General features: G+C 35.5%; 1 protein-coding gene across 2 annotated transcripts in view; it reads left to right on the top strand.

Annotated features, from left to right (window-relative positions):
• Positions 1 to 25,495, top strand: part of LOC142348817 (uncharacterized) — a 122,524-nt gene that overhangs the window by 42,665 nt on the left and 54,364 nt on the right. For both annotated transcript variants that reach the window (XM_075400337.1, XM_075400339.1), the window contains exons 2-3: positions 7,999 to 8,083; positions 22,281 to 22,426. In XM_075400337.1, coding sequence (XP_075256452.1) covers positions 7,999 to 8,083; positions 22,281 to 22,426 — 231 coding nt within the window. The remainder of the gene's footprint in view (positions 1 to 7,998; positions 8,084 to 22,280; positions 22,427 to 25,495) is intronic.

Below are 25,495 nucleotides of genomic sequence, written 5' to 3'. Positions count from 1 at the left end.
GTTTTTAGTATTGAAAACTCAATCAGGTAATGCAGAAAAAAGCATTTTCAAAGTTTTCAAAAGGAAAATAACACAATAACGCATGTGGCATATAAAAAGCAGTCGCGTTCTCTTTGCATATTTTTTCTGAGTAAATGTGTAACAAACATTGATATTTTAACAGTAAGAAATTGTTTAAACCGGAAAAATTGATATCAAAACAAAATTAAAAGAAAAAAATGACGGATAGAAAAAATTTCTTGTTGTATCTTTTTTTATAGTTCCAAAGATAAGGCCTGTAAGTGTATCGTCTCGTAGTTTTTCACATTAAAACACTATTGACAAAATTGTATTTAATCTTACCCCAGGTTTTTTTGTTAGATAACTCTAAATTTAAGCGAAAGATATCAATTTGTGTCAACACTTTATCTTCAATTTGAAAATCAAACTTGCAAAAAGTGTTTTTTACGTCAATTAATGATATAATTTTTACACTAAATAAACTATGAGTTTACAATTGCGATCTGGAGCTGCAAAATTTTTCATCTTGCAAAATCAAACTTACAAAAAGTATTTTTTACGTCAATTAATGATATAATTTTTATACTAAATAAACTATGAGTTTACAATTGCGATCTGGAGCTGCAACATTTTTCATCGGTAAGAGTTGTTCACAGTATTAACTTGCTCACAAATGTTGCAATTTTAATTATTTGAATGAAAATAATTATTTTACGACAAGAATTGCTACATCGGTGCTATGATTTTAAAATGCAGCTTAATTTACAATCGTTTGCAGCAGTAAATGTTCAAATATGTTCAAGTTAACCCAGGTAATTCAAGAGAATTTTTTTCCAATTAATCAATGTTTCAATAAATGACCTGACTTTTGGAAATTTTTTGTTAAACAGACTCACACTAATTTCTCTAATGATTTTTGCAATAAAGCAAAACTGAAGTTTACAGTTAAGCAAAATTTTTGATATAAGAGACGAATAATTATAATCAACCGCATTGACTTATATCAGCACGTTTATGCTAGTTAACGCTTAAGATTGCTCAGTAAAAATTGTCTACAAAAAGATTAATTTTATCATAATTTAATTAAGTTGAAGTGAAAAGCATGCAAAAACATAAGAAGAGACCAAAAATTGTTTGTCAGAACTATTCTCAAATTTTATCGCAGCCAAAATTTAGAAGGTCAGGTCGAAAACATGCAAACTAATTTTTAAAAGCAAAAAATCAAACTGAGATTCCTTATTTTTTACGTTGAAAGGAACCAATCACATTAGTGATACCAAGTTGTTAGACGGTGGGCTCGCACTTTGAGTTGTTTTGCAGCTGCTCTCCTTCATAATTAATTTTCTATATCAGGTTTGTGCTGCCAGCCATTTTTGCGTAGCGATTTTTTGCTGCTATTGGCAGATTAAAAACTGGTCTCACACAAAAACTTAAGCCATTTATTAGCCCTGTGGTCTCTTTAGTGCAATTTCTTGCTTGACCGATTGTTTGTCTGGCTCATTTGACTTTTTGTCCCCAAAAACGGGCCAAACAGATAGCTCCGGGGGGCCTTAAGAAGCCGAGCAGCTCTCTTTTTCCTTAAGCTTTGCTAGTCGCGAGGTATTTTTCTGACGGAAACTGTTTTTAAAGAGAAATTTAAGGGTGTGAAGGGCAGTGAAGGGCAATTTTAACAGTTTGACCGCCCTCAGACATCCCCTCCTTTCCCACTCCCCCCAACACTCCTCCTGTCCATCCTCCTCCAGTGGGAGCTTTGAACCCCCTTCGTTCAACCCCCACAACCCTACCCCAACCCCCATCACTTGACCACCAACCCCCTCAACGCTTGATAACCCAATCCACTCAGCCCATACCTGAAATTTTAGTATCCTTAAGCCCCCGCTGGCTACTTCCATAGCCAGCCGCTCGCCGGTTGCCGGCCATTTGAGAGCATTTCGTCCGACTTCAATCGGTTATGTTTTTTCTCAATTTATTGGCCCTTTCTTTCAGGCCAGTTTAAAAAGAAGCATTAATTGCATTCATCACTAACGCATAAGTTTTTACTTTTGTGACTGTTATCTGTAACTGAGAACTTTTGGCTTTGATTTCTTAGAGTTTAAAAGTTCGTTTCGTTTGATTTCTAATAATTTCAGGCAAAATCTAAAACTAAAATTTTCAAAACTCAGTCAGTTAACATTAATTTTTTGTCTCGATTCTTTCTTCGTTATTTGGATTTTTTCTCCTCCCCCCGCCTTGTTTGGCACCCCCATTTATACATGTTTGAACATACTATTAAAGCTAAGTAAGTTTATACTTGAAAATAAATGTACAAATTTCATTTATTAAAAGCTAACACAGCTATGGTTTGAAATTATTACGTAATGCAAGAAAATTTGTTGCATATAACGTAAGCATCAATAAAATTTCTGTATTATATCATTTTTGGTGTTATCGGCTACAGTAAGGGCTCGGTTTTAAAAACTTTTTAGGAAACTTTTCCAAAAGTGCCTTCAATCTACCGAGACATTCTTGTTTCATTGAAATTCAAACATCGCTCTTAAAATTCGCGAAAACTTAGATTTTGGCGGGTGCTAAACTAACTGCTGTATAGGGCTGGGGGGGGGGGGCGCGCTAGCAGAAATGATCCCATTATTCTTAGGCCATCAATGGATCCTAACTTATTCTCACTTGACAGAGTTTTAAAACCTTTATGAAAACATTCAGAAGTTAAACAAAGTTGGTGTTAATAGATGTGGGCGTCGTTTAATCGGGGCTGTAATGCGGCACGAAAAATGGGACACCAATTTTTCTATTTGTTCTATGCAGTCTAAATTCTCCAATTGCTAATTGCTCCCCAGTTTTGCTCCAACACGGCTCAAAAATGAAATTCCTAATTTACATTAAGGAAATCAGTTTTGATTGTAGCAATATTTTGTGGCGACAAAACAGGAAAGACTTTGTCTGTAAAATCGTGAACATCTAACTACTGTTCTCTTTTTCCTCTTAATTAAATCAGATACCTAATCCACCAATACCAAAGCTTAGAGCTCTCCAAAAAAATTGTTTACTTTTTCTCGTGTGTGTTTTGTGTGTGTGCGTGTGTGTGTGTGTGTGTGTGTGTGTGTGTGTGTGTGTGTGTGTGTGTGTGTGTGTGTGTGTGTGTGTGTGTGTGAAAGGGGGTGGTTAACAAGTTTCAGAAACAAAAATCAGCATAAAAATTTGAATTTCAAAAGATCTACCGGGCGCCATGAGAACGCAATTTTTCTAATCTGAATCTTTAAAGCTCGTTTTAGTAAATTGAGCAATTGAGCGGATGGCTTAGTTGACAAAATGTCAAAAATTTTTCTACTTTCAGGCCTTAAAGTGTATTTTCCTGCTGTTTGAAGACTTTCAGTAGATTGTTATGATGAAAAGCTTAAAGAAAGCCCTTTCAAGCTGTAATTAAGTGAAACCTCAATAGCGTCTAAGTTTCTCAAGTGGGTAGAATTTGTTCATCTTTCGTTCACGGGCTTCCTTTAATTATTAGCTGAATCATTTCCACTTGATTTTTGTAAGTTTTCAGTTATATTATGCGTACATTCTTATGCACAACCACTTTACGAGCTGAAGAGATTTCTACATATTTAATAAAAGGGCGCAAATAATTTCATAGAGGGTTGAATATCGCTTTTATAGCGACACTTTAGTCATAAAGTTGAGATAACTAAAGTTTTTTTCATAATTCGCAGGCTGTAAAAACCTGAATTACGATTATATGATGCATAGGTTGCAAAATTTGCAGAGGTGGTGATTTGTTAATGGGGGGCGTGGAAATTGAGTTAATAAATCAAAGCTCGTTTAATGAAGGTACTTAAAATTCTGCAATCGCTCTTTGCATCATAATCAAAAGACTGTAGTCTATTTGTTTTCATAAATTATTATGGGGGAAATGTGTTATGCAAATATTTGATGCATATTGATGAAAGCGAATTCGAAAAAAAGATCATGCTTACATCATTTTTATCTATTCTTTTATTCTGTTGAACAATTTTTTGCGTATTGTGTTAAATTGTATATTTATATTTTCAGCACCCACTCTCAGATGAAAAAAGAGAATGCCAAAATTCAAAATTTTGAATTCTTTCCGTCATAAACCTCATGAAAATTCCTGATGGAAAAAACATACGTTACTCAGTCTTTTGAACTATAGGTCTCAATTCCCGGCTGTCTACCGAAGTCAAACTTATTCACCGAGCTGTTATCGTATTGCAAAAGTCTTAGAAGAAACTGATGGTAAAATAAAACACCTCAACAAAGTTTCAAATTTTACAAATTTTACTAAAATCAGCTGTTTTTATAAATCTCTTCCCGCCAATTGTTCCTCACTTTTTAACTATGAGGAATGTGGCGAGGAAAGAGAGACGAAAAAGAGTAGAAATGATAGTTTATTCAACTGCAGGGTGGTATAAGTAACGTACCTGCTGTAATCACAACAAAAATGATTAGAAACATTAGCACACTGTGTCGCTATCGACCACTCAAAGTTTGAAGAAGTTTTTCACATTAAATTTGCAGTTTTGGTGTCTTTCGATGCGAAACCATTAATAAGAAGGGATATCGGATTTAAATTACAATAAATAGAAGTCGTCCGGAAAAGCTTCTCTACATTGACAAAACAAAACAAAACGTTACACTTAAGAAAATACACATAGCACAGCTCACCTTCGAACTCGTTATAAAATTATGAAAAATTGACTAAATTTATATCATTAATCAAAGAAAAACTTGGTTCAATTTGATTAAAAATTGACTAGGGAATTAAACTTTGTTTTTTTTTTCTGTTGCTGTCCAAAATTACGAATTGATATAGATAATTTAATGGATCTTTATAGGTGATGTGACCGAATATCGAGGCCATACTTTCAATATTTCTTTTCGAAACTTGGTTAATTTTTTTAACGTACAACTTTTGTCATGCATTAAAAATTATACGCCCAAGTAACAAGGTAGATTGAATTTCGCAACCGTTTCATAATGAAAATTGTTAGATATCCATGTTATCTATTCACTTTTGGAAATCTTAGTGTCATTTAGAAACCAAAAGTTCATCTTTATTGAATCAAAGGGACCACAATTTTTTACTGTATCATTAATCATTTCTGGTATTCAGGAATGTACTCAAAGTACATTTTTAAATAGAAAAATTTGTTCTGTAAACTTAGGAGAATTTGTTCTGTAACTTTGTTTTGTAAGTTGGGAAAAATTTAGCTAACTAAAGTTCAGTACATTCGTGCGTGCAATTATCAGTAAGGAAGTGGTAAAAAATTGACCTGTACAATATCTGTTTAGTGATATCTTTCCAGATTTTAAATGCACGGTCTAAAATAGCCTTTCATAGGTTTTTTCATTAAAAAATGTGTTCAGTTGAAAGAAGTAAAAGTGGTTTTCAAGTGGAAGTCAGAGTCCTCAAGCAGCTGATTAAAATGTTCCTGTACACAAACCTAAATCATAAATCAGAAACTTGCCAATCATGTCAATAAATTTTTCTGCTAATGGACGAAAAACGGTGGAATTTGAATTATTGTCTCAATGATTTGAAAATTCCCCACCCCACCCCACCCTCCTCTCTGCCGGTTCTTCTTTGGAATGCAAAGTCTATAATTTAGTTACCTCTTCTTTTCAATAGTGTTTGTTATTTCTAAAGGCCACTCTTCGGTTTACTGTGCTTTTGATACCTATATAAATGTAAGAAAGAGGCTCTGTAATGTGCGTTTCACATAATGACCCAGCTCATCCACATTTTTGACTTAATTTTCTTATAAAAGAGGAATAGATAGAGAACTTTCAAAAATTCAAACATTGTCCGAAAACAATTGGTGTATGAATAAAAACTAATTGAAATGAATTAAATAATGCCAATTTAGTGTGCCGAGGAGATTTGCCAATAACGAGACTACGAGAGAAAACAAACTAAAAGTCAGACGACAAATAACAAAATCAAACAATAATTGCGACCAAAACTCAATGTCGTTTTTGAGATCACTAACAAGTCAAATTAGCATCACGTAAAACCTAAATCGAAAAATTTAACTTTTAATTCATTAAAAAAGAAACGAGACTTGTCCTTAATGAGACTATGTAACAAGTACACAAAAAAGGCAAATTTAAAAACAAACAAGTGACATTTGTTAAAGTAAACGATTCATTTCAAACTCATGAAAACGATTAGGTATCAGCTGGAATAAAAAAAGATCATATGTAACTTTAGAGGAACTTTTCGAGAAGTCTCATTATCCAGTTTATATCCTACGATAAACAAAAGATCACCGAAAGCTGTCAACAATTTAAAATTCCAAAAGATTCCAAAATTTTTTTCTAAAAATCATTGTACGAGCCATTAAAATCCAAAGTTATCAAAATAACTAATTTTTCATATGAATAATTGTGGATTGAGGTCAACGTCAATTGATTTTGCATTTAGTTTGCTAATCAGACAAGACGCAAAAATTTAAACTGAAATAAGCGAAAGTATTACTAAATCAGAAGTTTTTATAAAAGCTCCTAAAATCAGAGCCAGAGGACCATTCATAAAACCACATTTTAAGATAAATTTTTTCAATCTGTCTTTGCTGCAATTAGGCTAAACATTAACAGAAACAAGAAAAAAAACCGAATCCAAAAAAAATTTGATATATCTTTGAAGCAAATGCATTGAAAGTCATAAAACTAATAGCTATGGACTTAAACCCCGAAACAGATTCCTTTATACCTCTTTATGAAGCCATTGACATTTGTCATTAGTTATCAAGAAAATATCATACGTCTACAAAAAGAACGACCAATATACACAAAAATCGTGAAATTAAATAAATTTTGCTAGGAAACTATGTGGAAGCAAATAAAACGTAACCTATTCACTGAGAGCCTTATAAATGCACAATTGCCCTTTCTTTAAACGCTGCTGTTGTGATATTGTTTGTTAAAACCTTAATAACAATAAACATTCAATTAAAATCACTAAAAATATTAACTTGTAGCTCATTAGAGCTATAATTGGACCTGGCATTAGCAACTTAGGAATTGTTCCGCAACTCCCTTCTGTCTTTAAATATAAAAGATACAATACTGTTGTTGACATTTTTAACATATATATATATATATATATATATATATATATATATATATATATATTGCAAAATTGACAAAAAACTAGCAAAATATGGAAAATGTAAACAAAAACAACTGAAATCAGTCAGATGTTCACAAAACTTTAAACGTCCAAGACTCGCTGGAGAAAATGAAATTCATGAATTCTTTCTTGTTTCTATATACTACGCTGGACGGGCTTTCTAATGGTACCATTCACAACTCTCTACGATGAACGTATTGATCAGCCAAACTTCACTCAACAGAAAAAACCCAGTTTACCATATATTTCCTCTCCCACCAAAGTGGATCGGGACAATAAAGTGCATTAGTTTGCTCACAGATGGCTAGCTATTATGAGACTAGGGGGCATAGAGACAAAATCGATCAATGGATCAAGAGTTGGGGACATTTCCCAATTTAAACAATTGATCTCGTTGAATTGGAAAATTAACAAAAAAAGAATTTAACGAGAGGAGACTAATTTTCTAAATAGTTCGTACAGATGAGAGGATTAATGTGAAAATTTTATTGCAAAAATTGCAAAATTTTTCATTTTTACTTTTTAACTAGTAAATGCAAACTCTTTTTGTTTGAATGCAGTGAAATTAATGGCGACGTTTCCTAAAAATTGAACTTAATTTTCGTACTTTTTCATGATTTTTGCACATTTTTGCTACAGATTTAAGTCAGCGAAAAAAATCAACACATTTATAATTCAGGCCAAATTGAGTGTTACTTATTTTAACACCGCACTCAGTGATCATATAACTTTTAGCTCTCCATTGCCGTTATTATACTATAATGGGGTTTTTATACTTTCCTGGAGATGGGCCTAGAATGAGAATGACCCCAAAAATTGATAAAAATGACAATAATTGTATTAATGTGTTTCAGTTCTGTTGCTGATGTTTGCAACTGAGAAAGTGGCAAGTATGTGCAGGTGCAGCTACACGTACTTCTCCGCAGATGTCGCCTCCAAGTAAGCTCTATCACTGTAAACACTACTACTTCTGTCTTCGCTTATCGGTTATATATTTTAACCCCATTTTTATTTGAGTCCCTCTCGTACCAGCTTCCCATTTAACCCCGATTTTATAACCCTTGTATCATCTAGCACCAATTTTTTTACCTCCTCTCATATTTCACACCAATTAAATTTTATAACTACACTGGGGACAATGGGATAATTGGGCGGACCAGCATAAAACACATTCAAATCCAAAAACAAACGCTGCTCAGTTTAAGGTCCCAGACCCAAGCCACCTCTGATTTTAAAAACAACCACTGATTATTGTCTGGATGGGTCTGCCTAAAAACAAGCCAAAACGAGCAATTTCTAAACCGTTTATCTGATTTTAATGTTGGATCGCACGAAAATTGCAATAAAAATTGAACTAAAAATTGCACTAAAAATTGAACTAAAAATTGCACTAAAAATTGAACTAAAAATTGCACTAAAAATTGAACTAAAAATTGCACTAAAAATTGAACGAAAATTGCACTAAAAATTGCACACAAACTCTTGGGTCTGGCATGGTCTGCTCAGAGACGGCTACCGTCGCACTAAGGTCGCACGATTCCTTGGGTCGCACGACGGTCTGAGCGGAGGTCATTTCGGTCTGGCACGGTCTGATCAGAGACCAAAGTCTGAACATAGTCTGATCAGAGGTAGCTTGGGGATGGGACCTTAACCTGGGTGAACATAATATAAGCTATCCAAATTTTTATCGCCAAATGTTTTGCTCAAGTTGAGGCTTGCATTTTATTAAAAGTGACTTGATAAATAGAAGTGGTTCGGTGTGTGAATGGGTGGGTGAGGAGTGGGAGCGTTGGGGTATTAGACTGGACTGGGGAAGTTGGGCTGCATGGTGGAGGATCCTATGCAAAGGCGATGAGAGCTTTGAGCCACTTGGATCAAAAGTTCATCATTTTATGGTTAAAGTAAATTATTGGTGTATAGCAAACGAAAAAACAAAATAAAATGTACGAACATGACAACGAAAATGTACCAAGTTGCAACATGAAAACTTTACATATTTTCACTGGCTGAGATATCTGAATATTTGTACTGGGACCTTTTCTGTTACCACCCCTGCCCTGAATCCCTATTGACGAGCAAAATTAAAACATGGAGGAATCTTGCACTCTGATTCAAGAATGTTGGAAACATCTAAATCAGGATAAAATTGTTCTAGAAAGTAGGTTTTGGAGTAAAATAATGTTTAATAATCTTATTATGATAGAGTAGTTTAATAAAATCTTGGCTCAAAACCGATAATTTATATTATTATCAGAGCAGTTCCAATCAATAATTGAACTGCTCTGGCTACTTTCTTAAAAAATATTGTGAGGTATTTTTCGTGTTTTGGCGCCCAAAATTATCCCAATTATGATAAATGATCCATACCATAAAACCTAAAATTTTGAAGTCTCCACTCGTTGGATCAGGCGTCCAAAATTCATCAGTATTTATTGTCTCCACTCACTGGGTTGCACATTTTTCAAAGATAAAGATTTAAAGTTTGCTGGAGTTTCCTATGTGCATATAATTTTGCGTCATTCGCAATCATGCAATCAGCATGATTGCGGAACCATCAATTGCTATAATAACAGACAACTGTTAAGATAGCCTACTGAAATCTTAAAATAACTCAGTCAGCTGAAAATGTTGGTATCAGTCAGAATGACGCTTTGTTTGAGGCTTTTACGAATTATCTCTGAAAACCCCCAATGGACTTGAAAGCCAGCCAAAGGAATTAATTGGAATCCTTTGCACCTTTTTTGGACGCAATGTTCTTCTTTCCTCACCTCAGCATCAGTTACAGCAAAAACCACATTTCTACTCCGCATTCGCATTAAAGTTTGGTTTTTACAGAGAAGAGACGACAACATCTAATGTTACTTGCTGACCCGAATTCAAATGTCGGGTAGTAAACTGGGTGATAATGTGGGTGACAATGTGGCTCCTGAGCAGCTGAAATAATTCGGTCGTGTTTACGATCATTGCAAGCGTCCATCTCACCCTGGCCATGGCTTAACTCGGTGTGATTGCCCATTACCTACTGATTACCCACAAAGCGGACATTTTCGCTCGTTCTCGTATATTCTAACAACCAGATGATGTTTAGGAACAGTAAGAAACACATTCGGAGATAAATGAGTTCCCAGAGCTGGCGTTGTCTTTTTTTTTCTAAGATTGCGAGGTTGGAAATTTAGAATAACATAATATGGCTTAGCTGGAGCTAGTTTGGCGTTGTGAAATACTGTGGCATATTCAGCTGATGTTTTCGCAGCTCCAATAATTGAGTTTTTCTTCGATACCAGCGCCCTTTCTACTTTTCAACTTATGCTTTTCATCGTTTGCTGCTTCTACCGAGAGAGTGAGTCAATTTAAAGAAGTTTTTTCAACCATTACTAGAAAATTAACTTTATCGGCCCATTTTTGTAACCAAATATTCAATATTTTCGGCTAACAAAAGGGCTTATTCATCCCTACAGTATATTTAAATTTTAAATATCTGCATTATTCGGAAACCTTCATTGTGCTTTTATTTAAGAAGAGCATTTTCCCCTATATTTAAATGGAATTTAACTTTGTATGTATTCTTAAGCACATATAAGGGGGGGGGGGGTGCAAAAATGTGTGTGGGACTATAACAGAAAAGATCCCAATCCTCAACTAACTGATCAATTATCTGGTTTCAAATAATCTGTTGAACTTGATACAATTGAGTGAGTATATGTCAACCCTGATTACATTGATCGAAAAATAGAAATGATGAATCCAAATCGAAGACGGTATTATTTCACTGCATCAGATCATGGACGAGATTTCGTGCACGAGGTATTTTAGGCATGTTATTGGAAAACTGTTTTCCATATATAGGAAATTTGTGATGAGCTGCATCAGATCATAGGTATACTGGGTTTCGTTAGGAACTCTTAAGGCCCATCAAAATCTACCAAGGTGCAATTTTGCTGCTCTTTTATTTCAAAACCCTAAAGAATTGAAATCATCCTAAAGTTAGACTAATAAGCAGAATTGTTTCCCTATTTATCTGCCGGTAACGTTAAAGCTAGCACAAAGTTCCATGGCAATATTCTGTGTGATGGTTTCAAAGAAACATCAAGAAACTTAGAAGTTTTCTTTATAAAAGTTTCAAAGAACGAAAGAAGAACTTACCTGACAAACTTTATTGCTGTGTCGATAAGTAATGGCCACAAAACTAAACTCAATTCTAATTTTGTTTTGGCGCTATCATTATCTTATTGACCTATCAATCATATGTCAGAAGCAAATTCTCCCACCAACAGAAACCTGATTTTAACATCCACCGACCTCCAACTAATGAACTCGATTGTACCCAAGCCATATATGATTCTCATGAAATGTTGATGAAAATAGAAAATCACCTCCGGGATTCGGAGTTAAGATCCATTCACATGCCAATCATGTAAAATATTTTTAGCTAATCTAAATTTTCTCTGTATATTTTCGCATAGATAACCACTATAAATACAAGTTAATTTTTGTATATTTTCAGTTCAAAATTTAATCTAAAATTCAACTTATTGAATTCTTTGACCCGTGTTATCGACCACGACAATGGTGTCCAGACCAGCTACAGACAGACAAATTTTGGATCTACAGAATGCAGAATCAGCTACTGCGTGGATTATGTCTTTTGTGGCGAAATGTCACGCAGAGAAGAAAGAGGACAAGGCCAACAACGACGGTAACCAATCTCTTCCTTAGTATGTGCGGGCAAGATGCAATTATTAAACTTAGGTGCCCAATGAGTCCTAGGAATTTGATAGACACTCCGTATAAAGACATCAGATTGACGATTCAAAACTATATTTCTCCTAAAGAGAGAGTAGTAACGGCAGAAAGGGCTAAATTTCTGTCCGTTATACAAGGTGTAGGGGAGTCAGACGATGACTTCCTAGCACGTCTTAGAGAAGAAGCACGCTATTGTGACTTCGAAAAACTGAAAACAGCGGCCAACCCCGAAGAGGAGTTGGTAAAAATAAAGTTTATCTCAGGTTTGAGGGACCCTGAAGCAAAACTTAGACTACTAGACGGTATTAAAGGAAAACCAGCAATGTCGGTTACTGAAATGACCGAGATCTTACAGTTCAGAAGTCAAGCAATGGCTTTTGCAAGTTCTTCATCAGGTAATAAGCTTTTTAATGTGAAAGAAGAGGTTGGGTTCCAATTCAAAAAGACATTTCGAAAACCAAATGAAAAAATTACGGCTAATAAAAACAACATGTTCATTAGGTGTGGAGGTAAGCCACACTCTAGTAGACCCTGTCCAGCGCTAAGTAAAAAATACAACACCTGTGAAAAGGTGGGACACTTCTCAAAAAAGTGTAGAAGCAGACCGCAACCAAATTCAGGTAAGTACAATAAACAGAATAACTTTTGCGAAGATGAAAATGTTTCTTCAGAGCAGGCATCTCCAGCATCGGAGATGGGAATGTTTTATACTAAAGAACATATCTTTAGCATGTCTGTGACATGGGAATATATCTCAATAAATAACTGCAAAGTAGAAATGCAGGTAGACACAGGTGCAGAGAGCACAGTGATATCATCAAAAATATGGACTGAGCTTGGTAAACCTCAGTTGGATTGTAAGATAAGACATCTTGAAGCTTATGATGGTCATCAATTAACGCTTCTGGGATCACTTACTTGTGACGTTGAGTGGAACGGAAGCAGGCTCACTCAAAAACAACTTGCAGTTGTGCGGTCTGATAAAGAATTTGGACTACTTGGTAGAGACCTTCTACCCAAGCACGGCGTGAACAACATCACAGCTGAGCACCTACCTGCTGTGAAGGGTTACAAAGCTCATGTGAAGTTGACACCAGAAACACAGCCAATGTTCTGCAAAGCCAGAAAAATACCTCTACCACTTCAGGACAAGGTCACAGAGAAGCTCGAACAAATGGTCAGACAAGGCATCCTTGAACCGGTACAGCCAGGAGGAGTCACTAATGCATCTCCAGTGGTGTTGAAGAGAAAGAAGAGTGGAGAACTGAGACTTTGCGTGGACTTGAAAGTGCACATCAATGGCAAGGTCATGGATGAGGACTACCCAATACCGGACATGGAGACGATCTTCCACAACCTACACGGGGCCTCATACTTTGGCAAAATTGACCTCTCAGATGCCTACTATCAAATTGAACTTGACGATGAAGCTAAAGATATATGCACAATCAACGCATCTCAGGGACTGTTCAAGATGTGCGACTACCTCAGGGATTGAAAAACTCTTCTTCAATCTTCCACAATTGCATCGAATCAACAGTCAAAGGAATTAAAGGTGTTGTGATCTTTCAAGAGGATGTATTGGTGTATGAAACTACCAAGGAGCAGTTCGACAAGAGAATGCTTGCAGTCAAGAGTCGACTATGTGAGAAAAACTTTACTATTAATGAGAAAAAATCCATCTCAAAACCAGTCGATAGCGTTAGCTTTTTGGGATACTCCATTTCAAAGGAGGGAATAGCACCAGATCCCAAACATGTTGAAAAAGTAAAAAGTGCAAAAACACCAACTAACAATAAACAACTCGAATCGTTTGTTGGGGTAGCTAACTTTTACGGAAGAATGATTCCTGATTTTGCAACAAAAATGCTACCCTTAAATAACATGAGAAATAGCAATTTCTCATGGGGCAAAATGCAGCAAAAAGCCTTCGAAGACATAAAAAATGAATTATGTGCTAACCAACCAGCACAGCCATATAGTATACAAAAAGAAGCAACAGTTACTACTGACGCCTCCGAAAAAACCATTGGCGGGGTTCTTTCGCAAGAAGGACATCCAGTCATAAATGTATCGAGAAAATTGACTCCAGCGGAGCAAAACTACTCGAACATAGAGCGTGAAGCACTGGTAATTGTGTTTGTGGTCACAAGACTAAAACAATTCCTTCTTGGAAGACAATTTACCCTACAGACTGACCACAAACCACTCAAATATCTCTTTGCACCAGACGAGGAGATCCCGAAGACAGCATCAGCGAGAATTACAAGATGGGCAATAGCTCTAATGGATTTCGACTATGAGTTGAGGTACACACCAGGAGAGCAGATACCCCATGCAGATGCTTTGAGCAGAATGGATTTTGGCGAAGACGAATCGGACAACGATCGAGTGTGCTTCGCAATCAATAACATCTACTTCGCCCACAGTGATTTGGTGACCCAAGCAGAAGTCAAAACTGAACTTGGAACAAACAGAGTCTTCCAGGACATAATGAAACGAATCAAAAGCGGCAATTGGAAACAATGTTCAGAAGCGGAAAAAGGATTCGAACAACAGAAAGATGCACTTACTTTACACAATGGAATCATCTTCAGAGGTGTTGTTCCTTTCATTCCACCCAAACTACGCCACTTGGTTTTGGCAAAAACGCATGAGACACATCCCGAAAAGAATGCAACTGAGGCATCAGTCAGAATGATAGCATGGTGGCCTGGCATTACCCAAGACGTTCAGCACTTTGTTAGTATATGTAAGAATTGTCAATTGAACAGGCCTAGCCTGGGAAAAACGGTCTCTACGTGGCCAGAAGCCGACGTTTGGGAATGGCTCCACATGGACTGGGGTTATGTTAAGGACCAAGGCAATATCTTAGTAATTGTTGACACGGGTTCTGGTTGGATAGAAGCCTTCCCCGCGGGAAATTGAACATCAGAAACAGTTAAAATATATCTTAGTCAAATCTTTGCAAGATTCGGAATGCCAAAAACTTTAGTTTCTGACAATGGCCCTGAATTTATAAGTGGTGACCTTACACAGTGGTGTGAATCACTGGGAATTAAGAAAATAGAATCACCCGTCTATCATCCAAGAGCTAATGGACTAGCTGAAAGAGCAGTTCAGACACTTCAAGCGTGGAGTCCCAACCTTAATGTGTCATTTGGAGCATTCCTGCAAAGGGCACTGATGACAAATCGCAACACTTCAAAGACGAGGAGCAAAACTCCAGTTGAACTCTTGTTGGGACGCAGAGTGAGACTACCAGCAATAGCAGATTTCGACTTGTGCGAACCCATTTTATTCAAGGCCAACGAAAACACAAAGGCAGTTCCTGCTACCTTCATCATCAGGAAGGGCTTGAACACATCTTTCATACAGCCCGAAAACTCAGCACGGACTACTCTAGTGAGCGAAAACCAAATTGCGAGACTAGACGAGGACAATGTGAAAATTGAACCAGCAGTGGAGGAGAACACATCTCAATCAAAACAACAACTTCAGAGTACAGATGTGGGACCTTCACTTCAAGATGAAGCTTCTGCAGCCACATCATCTGCAGAGCACCAACAACCCGAAACCTCAGAGCCTTCACGAACATCAACAAGAAACAGAAAACAACCCGACAGATTTGGAGAACCTATACCCACAAACTTGCTTAAAAAAGGAGGGAGGATGTGATGGTTCCAAAGAAACATCAAGAAACTTAGAAGTTTGCTTTATTAAAGTTTCAAAGAACGAAAGAAGAACTTACCTGACGAACTTTATTGCTGTGTCGATAAGTAATGGCCACAAAACTAAACTCAATTCTAATTTTGTTTTGGCGCTATCATTATCTTATTGACCTATCAATCATATGTCAGGAGCAAATTCTCCCACCAACAGAAGCCTGATTTTAACATCCACCGACCTCCACAATGAACTCGATTGTACCCAAGCCATATATGATTCTCATGAAATGTTGATGAAAATAGAAAATCACCTCCGGGATTCGGAGTTAAGATCTATTCACATGCCAATCATGTAAAATATTTTTAGCTAATCTAAATTTTCTCTGTATATTTTCGCATAGATAACCACTATAAATACAAGTTAATTTTTGTATATTTTCAGTTCAAAATTTAATTTAAAATTCATTTTATTGAACTCTTTGACCCGTGTTATCGACCACGACATTCTGCAACATAAATGGTTCACAATATTGATGATTGTGTTTGTTTTTGAAGAGGGTGAGTTTGTTTACAATTGAGCTCGATGTTTGTCCTGGCCTATGCCTGTGTTACACTGACTGATGTAATGTTTCTGAGTGCAGCAAATTCGTTTGAGTCGTCGCCGCATTTTAGCGAATTATGATAAAAGTGAGATGAAAGCGCTTATATTTTGAAGAAAAAGTGTGCTGAATACGTACGCTATACGTAGATTATCTAAATTTTCTGCCATTTGTAACAACATCAACTTATAATGATGATTAAGCAGAAAGCGAGCAGCCCGGGAGTTAAAGAAGAATTATCGAACCAAATGCTCGAAATCAAACAATCAACGAAAAGACAAGATCGACATCAGTGATGATCTGTATAGGCATAATTTCCATGGAGGAATATGACCATTTATTGCCCAATGAGATGGTAGTGTTTGATTGACTCACACAATAAGAAGGGAGATCGATCCCCGATTATTATCAAACAGGGTGTTCGACTGTATGGCAGCAATATAGAATCCTGGATGTCTGTCTCTTCGGAGGTTGAAAACTAGGAGAAAATGACAGATGAAAATGAAGAAGATAAGGTAGCAGAGCTACTGGAAATGTCACGATAACGAACTAACTGAGGATAGCTACGGAATTGAAATCTGAAATTAACTAATTGATTCGAGTCGAACAACAATTAACATAAATCACAAGAATGATTTACATACAAATATGTAGCGCAGTAGACGACTGTACCGAACTCCAAGTCCGATTCAAAACTGGGCACGTCTAAATGCAGTTCCTCATCAGTACTGAATCATGCATCGATTCATGTCAATTTTGTTTACTCGCCATACGTGCTTTCATGACGATTTTTCTATTGTCAGACTTGCGCCAATTCTAACTTTTCACTTGTCAGACTTGAACCAATCCTGTTTTTTTTTTACTTGCCTTGCCCGGCTGGGGCCAATTTTGATTTTTCTACGTGCCAAACTGTCATATATTCTGATTATTATACTCAATAAAGGTCCGGAATACGTCGCAAATCGTCCAAAGAAATTTTGTCAGCCTAGTCTAAAATCTCATGGAAAATCAGGGTCCTGCAACATTCAGTTAGCCGAAAGCGACCAAAAAATACAAGAACACCGACAGGTTTTTTTTTTACAAAATGACAGGAAGAAACATAAGGGCATCGTACAAAAATATGAAGGCATCGGAGTTGATTTTCTTCATTTTTCACGCCAAACATGATAGTGTTAGTTTTTTAAGACCGAAATGACTATGATTTAAGGTTTTTGGTGTCAAAACGAAACGGCTTTTGGGTAAGAGAGATAGAGGTGCCGGCTTGTCTCATATCACTCTTAAATGTTCTCAAGCTACTGAATGAGCTGATTACAGTTGAATTTTGAATTTTTCAGTGAAAACTACTACAACATTTTCAGCGGATTTCAGACATAGTTAGCATAAGATACCCAACAGAGACTTCTATGTAAAAAGCAAAATCATAAAAATGAAGAGAACGTGCTGAGCGCCAAACGAAAAAAATTTGCCGGCAGTACCACGCAAAGATTAAAAAGTCATTGATTTCAAAAAAAAGTACAGCAAAAAATTTCAACACAGATTTCTGGATTTTTTGTTTTAAAAAAATGAAAAACGCCTACTTTAAATCGTATTTCAGTTCTATTTCTGTCCCAAAATATTTGTCATAAAAATAAATTTATCTCCTACTTCGCATAAGCTTCTTACTTCACAACCTTAAGCATCACCAATAATTTCTTCATAACTGAGACATTTAGAAATCAATGTCGCTACTTGTTTTTCATACTGTTGTCCACAAAATTGCTTTTAATGGTTTTTATCCTTTAAAAATCGATTTTAATGGTTTTCTGATTTAGAGAATTACATTCACTCGCGCTTTGTGGAAAGATTTTAATGAAATGAAAAAAAAATTCATTTCATTGTTTAGCTGAATTTTTTCCAAAAGAAGAGCATTAGGAACATAACTTAATCTTTTAGACGGTAAACATTTGATGATTATAGCAACTTCACCAAAACAAAAACATAAGCTCAGGGAAATTGCATGGATCCCAGTGCCTGTATGTTTAGTCCCCTCATCCAAAACTGTTGCACTACTACAGATCAATACTTTCCAAGATTTTTGAATGCATAAAAGTTGAACCAAAGTTTTTCAATCAAACAACAAACATCCGGTTTTAAATTTGTATTCCCTCTTGTTTCCATAAGAAATTAGTTCTGATTTCTGATATACCAAAAACTAAAGAATGATTGCCATTTATTGTACTGATAGTTGCCTCAGTTTCATTCTCGAACAATAAAATTGTTCTTTATTTGCTACGCGCTTCAAATCGCCAGCTGTGAATTCGGTCTGCACCTTGGGTTTTTGGAAATTTGCTATTGCAAATGCATATTGATGTCAAAATTTTTGGTGGGTCTCTCGCATAATTTTTTCTGTTTTCTAAAAATTATATAAAAGTTACTATTTTTTACAAAACGCCCTGATAAACCGGCTGTGCATTATACGGATGTTTTGGTAAACTTTGCTCCCCGTGGACTTGCTGAAAAATTTGTCAAATCTCCTCCGCTACTTTATATTTTCATTGAACTTATTAAGGGATTTGAAAAAAGATTGTACTAATTTCATTATGAAGTAAAATGTATGCAATATATAGGGACGATAGCATGTCATAATCCGTATCTGAACTTAAGCAGCTTTCATTTTAAGATTTTTTTTTTCACAAAATGGAATCTTGTTTTCTTATCATAGCGAATTTCCGTATTACGCTTAATTGGTTGATAAAAATGTAGCGGCTTTATCTAAAAATATTTTTGTTTCGTTATTGAAAAAAGCCAGTTATATTAATGTTTTCTTTTAAGCACGAAATCTGACGAATAATTTCAGAACTTGTTTGCTATAAAATTTGATTAAAATTTGTCTTTCGTTTTAGTAACTCTAAATTTTACATATTTACATGTTTAGTACTGGGTAGATACTGGGTAGATACAGACATAGATACTGGGATAGAAAGTCAGGTCATTAACATTATTTGGTAAAATTCAGGCTGTGTTTTTTATTTTCCATTTATATTTCAGTAGATTTTCTTGCGTTAATTTTAACTTTCACTTTAAGTTTTAAAAAATCTCAGACGTTACAATTGGCCCGTTTTTTTCCAAACATTTAAAATAAAAGTCCAACCAAAAAGTTAAAGTTTACATGCCTTCAGAATAATCAGAAATACATATCAAAATAATCAAAATTATACAAATCTTCCGGTTTTTGATAAATGTTGTTCACTTCTTTTTGTATATATATATATATATATATATATATATATATATATATATATATATATATATATATATATATATATATATATATATAAGTCCGAGAGATCCTTTTAGTTTGTCTATTGCTAAATTTTCATGCTGACAGTGCAAGAAATCTGTTAAAATTTTTTTGAAAAGAATTTTCCCCGTCGCTTTTACATTAAAAAGTAGCTACTCCACTTTTGTATGCTCTTCCAAATCAATGATTTTGGACACTGCTTACCCTAATTTTGTATTGTTTATCAGCTGATTTGTCGGTTTTTTCTGTTTTAGCTGCCAGTGGTTTGCATTTTTTCGAAAGATTTCATATGTTTTTCTCTGATTTAAGTCTGTGTGAAGTTTCATTCGATCAAACTTTAGCATAATTAAATCAGCTATCAGTACATGTGTTTTGAGAAGAAGATCACGACAAGAGCCAAATTTACGACGCATATAACATCTATTTTTGTCAGTTAAACTCTCGGTTTTTACGTTGTATGTTTTTTGGTAAAAAAATTTACAAAAAACCTCCACTGAATGACAAATGAGAGAGGACTAAAGATTTGAAGACATGCAGCTTTTCTTCTAAGGGTAAATGTTTCTTACCAGACATTGTGAGCGCGTGACTTTGGCCATTCCTTTTAGAACTAAATGTAGATGTACTTTAAGATACAACTTTGGCTCAGGATGTATTCCTGAATAAAGACTCCTCCCAGCAGATTTTGTTAAATTTCCCTGAAATGTATCTTTTGACTCTACTTCCTCCCTGGCAGAAAATTAAAGTGGCTCTGTTTTATCAGCGTCCAAAATCAGTTGATTTTTTTTCAAGTACCTACAGGACTCCAGTAATTTTTCCATTAATATTTTTCAATTTTTCTTTCGAAATTTTTACCCGAGACTTGTATCGACGTAAATTACTAATAACGTCTGCAAATCTTACAAGCGCAAAATCACCTTATATTTTCCCTGAGAAGCCATTAACGCATAAAAGAAAAATTCGCATAAAAGTCCTATAACTGTGCTTTTAGGTGTTCCATGATAAACAAAATATTGTAATGACACCTCGGAGCCTATTTTCACGCATTGAGAGCTTTCTCCGAGAAGTTTTTTTTAGAAAAAATTAGTTGCAGGCTCTGAGAATTCGAAGCTCTCTGCTTTTTGAGGATGATTTTGTGCAGAATGGAATTGAATGCTTCTGCAAGGTCTAAAAAAATTGCTGCAGTGTTTTTTTCCTTTTTCAATGTTTTCTGTTACTGTGTTGGTGAAAAGCATTTCTGCATCTGTTGACTATTTTTTGTTTTGGAATCCAAATTGCTCTGTATCGAACAGATTGTTTTTATTATGTAAACCAACATTCGCATAAGTAGAAGCTTCTCAAACAGTTAACAAAACTTGGTGTGATTGAAAGTTGTCGAAAATTGGTCCATTTTTCTGAACTGGTGTGACATATGCTTGTCTTAGAATACGTGGAAGATCACTGAATAAAATCGTTGAAAATTAATTGCTGATGCGTACAATTGCATACTTTCCATCTTCAATGCCCACGCATGGACAAATAATTTTATGGGAAAAATCAGCCGTCTTCGAATTATTATTTGTTGTACATAGAGTGGCAATATTTGCAAATTTTTCATTTTTTTGTCCAGTTTTGCAGCCAAACAATAAAACTTTGTGTATACATTGTGTTTTAACATCAAAATTAAAAACATTCTTAGAAAAACTTAGGACGCAGTTTTTATCTTTGCTAAAAAGGCATTTTTTCTATTACAAAGCAAAACCTCCTGTCATTTCTATTTATATTTAACAACTAATCATTGTCTGTTGTTTTTCAAAAATTCTTGTTTTGATTGTCACGGAATGACATTATGGAACTGTTTCTTCTGTCAGATTTCGTTGATGCGAGAGTTAATTGGCGACCCGATTTGCGATTTTTCGATTTTCAGACATATAAAATTGTCGGTTTTGCTTTACAAAAACCGACCAAAAACCTTGTCTTTTTTGTCGGTTTGATCGTTCTTCGTCGATTTCAACAAAATATTCCACGATATAAATCTTCTGGATAGATCAGTCTGGGAAATACCCACATTTTGGTCTAGTCAATAGATATAATTGGGTATGCTCGGACTGGAACCCCCCGTGTCCGCAATTCAAGTTGGTCTGGCCAATTTCTGTCTTGGATCGCGGACCTTATCCTGTGAATCGACACTTCTTATATACATTACCAATGAAAAAGACAAAACGACAGTAATCGACACTTCTCACATAAATTATCTACAGAAATATCCGACAAAACGGCAGCTCTTACAAAAAATAACTGACGAAAAGGACAAAAATCTACCAAAAATGACGCTTCTTGGGTCAGTTTTGTCACTTTTTCTCAACACTGGAAAGTTTCAGACGTCGAATGACTGAACTACCAACAAAGCTGAAGTTCAGATACAATTATTTTTAAACTAAACCAGATTGATGTCGTCTCCTCATCTCAAGTTTGCTATAAGTTAATAACTCAATCGGATTACAACAAAACGAGTCTGAATTCTTAGTCACATTAAGTTACAATGTTCCACAAATTTGTTATGCGCTGACTTTTAATCGACACGAACAGCCCACAAATCTGTTTTGTGCATATTCAACATACCAACTTCTGAATCCACCAAAATGTCCAGAAAGGTACTCGCAAAACTGCACAAAATTTGTGTCGAAGTTTGGATTTGTTTTTTGTTCTTTTCGTTAGATTTTTGCCAAGTCTGTCTCGCGTTTTGTTTGTTAAAAAGTATTCCAAGGCGTTTTGTTTGTACTGCAATTGTGCAAGACCCTTTATTGGTAAACAAAAATTGTTGAACTGTTGAAGCTTTTTTTGGTTGTGGTAATATTATTTGTTGATAGGTGTGACGTGAACCTGTTGAAGTCAAACAGTGAGAGGTATCTGAAGATAATAGACCCTGAGAGCTACAGAGAGATGAGGACTCTAATTGAGAGAGAATACTTCACTGACGACATATTCATGGAGATCGCCTTCCTTTACTTCAAAGGTAAATACCACCACACTCGGTATAACGTAGTTACCCAGTGAAACGAAATACAGTTTCATTATAGGACATCGATAAAATTCTTCTTGATACGAAACCAATAGGACATTAGAAACCATACAAAAAAAAGGTTTGCATTTAATCCAAAAATTTGTGTATATAATTATAATAATAACCCGAAAGTCAGGTGAAGATTTGTTGTGGAAACTTAGTCTAACATTGTCTTGCCCAGGCATCCAAGCTTCACAAACGCCAGCATGGCTCACGTTTAATCGTGACATTGGGCGCAAACATCCGGTTCTCATTTTTTATGCATTAGTTTCTGCACAATACTAAGGTACCTACATAGCGGATACGCCAATTTTCTTTTCATAGAAGGACAATTGAGCTCATAATGTATTGGGCTCAATAAACCATGGGCTCCAGCAAATTGAGCTCCATAAGCCACTACCCTGGCCAGAAAGATAGTGATAGAAAAATATGATAGCAGTTACCATTTTTCAAAAATGAAGGGGAGAAAAATCCTTGAAGTGCAATATATATTATATATATGTACAGATATTATATATATATATATATATATATATATATATATATATATATATATATATATGGGTGTGTGTATATATAATGTGTGTGTGATCGAGCTAGCTGGATTCAGTTGGAGCCAGAATCAGTCGATTGCGTCAAATAATAATTTTTGTTGAAGCAGTGAGCTTTTAATTTGCAATGTTATTTATTGCTGTTGCCACGAAATTTTTGAATAAATTTCAAGCATGATTTAAAAAAAACGTTATTATTTAAAACTTTGCTGGCAAAATTTAAAGAATGAGCTACTATTCTGTTGTTCGAAAAATGTCCTCTATGAAAAAATTTTTTAATACAAACTGGCACCAATCACGGCGTTGTAGAGCTTCTGAAAGTTTACGCCCTACGGAATGTCGTATTTGTCGTCATCGTTGCTCTCCTCCGTTTTGAGATTTCTTCCGATGAGATCTCTTGGAAGCACCTTCTAATTTATCATGTCCATAATCGGAACCTGTATCAATTCTATCAATTCCACAGTCCCATCGCCAAAATCATGGCCGGTGAACGCATTGGGTCGAATTTACCAATTGATGTTACCGATGTTACCATTTGGTTAAGTTTCTCACTTAAGTCTTTTGCTATTGGCAGTCGCCAATCAACTCCTTCTCCTACTCTGCGGTCAGTTTTCGTGTCTAAGGACACTGTTGTCAAAGTCCGTCTGCTTTTCCATGTTTTCACCAGGACAATGAACAACGTGAGAGCTTCTGTGCAAATTCTTGAAGCTTTGGTAACATTCGAAAGATTCTCCCGCCTTCTTCGCCTGAACAACAATTGAAGCGAGGCATGGTCTGTTATCACTACAAATAACGTTTCCCAGAGATATGGCTTTTACCATCGTTTTGTTGTACCAGGCTCTCGTTTTGTTGTTCAATATTTGCTATCCGCTAAAGATCCCACTCTGCTCGCAAAAACCACTCAAACTCAACACCTTTTTTGATGTCTGATAGCACTGCACCCCAACTGTTGTCACTTGCATCTCTATCTAGCAGGAATAGTGAGTTGTTGTCTAAATGGGACAAAACTGCGCTCTCGATCATCGCAGGTTTTAGAATCTCGAAAGCAGCTTGACATTCTGGTGTACAGCTGAATCTGTGTTTTTTCCTTGTGATTTCGTGTAGAGGTTTTGCTATTCCGTTGAAGTGTTTTACAAATCGTCGGTAATAGCTATACAGAATCGAATGAATTATCTCACTCCAGTGATATTTTCTATTTTGTTCTATGACTTCTTATCCCTCTGTGGTCGTCTATGTAAGTTCTGAAAGTCTGCAGTGGCGGATTTTCCTTTTCAGATTGCCACAATAGGTAGTGTTTTGATTAAAATCATATGGGAAGACTTCGTTAACATGCGACGATTGATAACAATGAAATATATTGCATCATTTTTGATAAACCAAATGGCTGCAAAAAAGCAGATTAATCGGTTCTACTTCTTTTCACCCCTATTCATTTAACCCCCTATCATTCAACCCTGATTTCTTCACCCCTCTATTATTTAAACCCTCTATCATTTCTTCCCTCTATCATTTCATCCCTCCAATTAGCAGTCGACATTAAATGCATGTTTTGTCATAATTAAGTGGATAAATTAATCCCACGTTCAGTTGTGATAGTTTCATATCAAGTCCCACGGACGGCTGAGGCATGGCCATGGCCAGCGAGGCATGGCTAAATGATTATATTGCTGATTTAATAATCCTTATTACATAGATTAAAATCGGGGTGAAATGATAGAGGGGTTAAAAAATAGAGGGGTTAAGTGATACAGGGGTGAAAAAATTGGGGTTAAATGATAGGGGATTAAATGAATAGGGGTGAAAAAGCGGGACGCCGATTAATCACCTAGTAAAATCGAATGTTGAATGTGCGCTTTAGCGTGCCATTATTGTTTCGTCATTTTTTCAAAATGAGGCATTTTTTATACGAGGCCGATTATATTCTCCAGTCAATTTTTCAGTTTTTGTATATGCGTCTTGGAGAATAAAATGAAACCTCATGTTTTAGCTTTGAAGGTTACTTTTGGATTCAATAAAAAACCTACAAATTCTAACATAGACTGAAAAAGCGGAGCTCTTTTAAAAGTAGAAGGAAAAAAATAAAATTATTGAGAACTCAGCTGTGGAGTTAGCTAACTCCATATACAGCTAGGCCTCCTACCTACTATCTCCAGAACTGCAGTCAGGCTGGCTACCGTTGCACGAAAGCTCGTTGCTGGAGTTGAAACGTTGTTAGCTTGATATATAACAAGCTGGTTTATTGCAAAGTAATGAAGAAGATTGGCGGTTGAGGGGGGTCTTTAACAAAGTAGCCGTTACCTTTTATAATTAATCAGAAATGTGTTAATCAGATTAATTTGGACAATAAACATTTGTTTGAAAATGAAACAAACTTATCAAATCATTTTAGTTTTAAGGAAAAAATAAACTATCTTTACTGATTATTATTGATTTTAGATTCATTTTGTAATTCATGGGGTTTCCAATGTTT

The sequence above is a fragment of the Convolutriloba macropyga genome, chromosome 10 (genome assembly GCF_964194025.1).
Source record: "Convolutriloba macropyga chromosome 10, txConMacr16.3, whole genome shotgun sequence".
In the NCBI taxonomy this organism is placed as follows: Eukaryota; Metazoa; Xenacoelomorpha; order Acoela; family Convolutidae; genus Convolutriloba; species Convolutriloba macropyga.
Note: the sequence above shows the minus strand (reverse complement) of the source record. Positions and strands in the feature narration are given on the sequence as shown.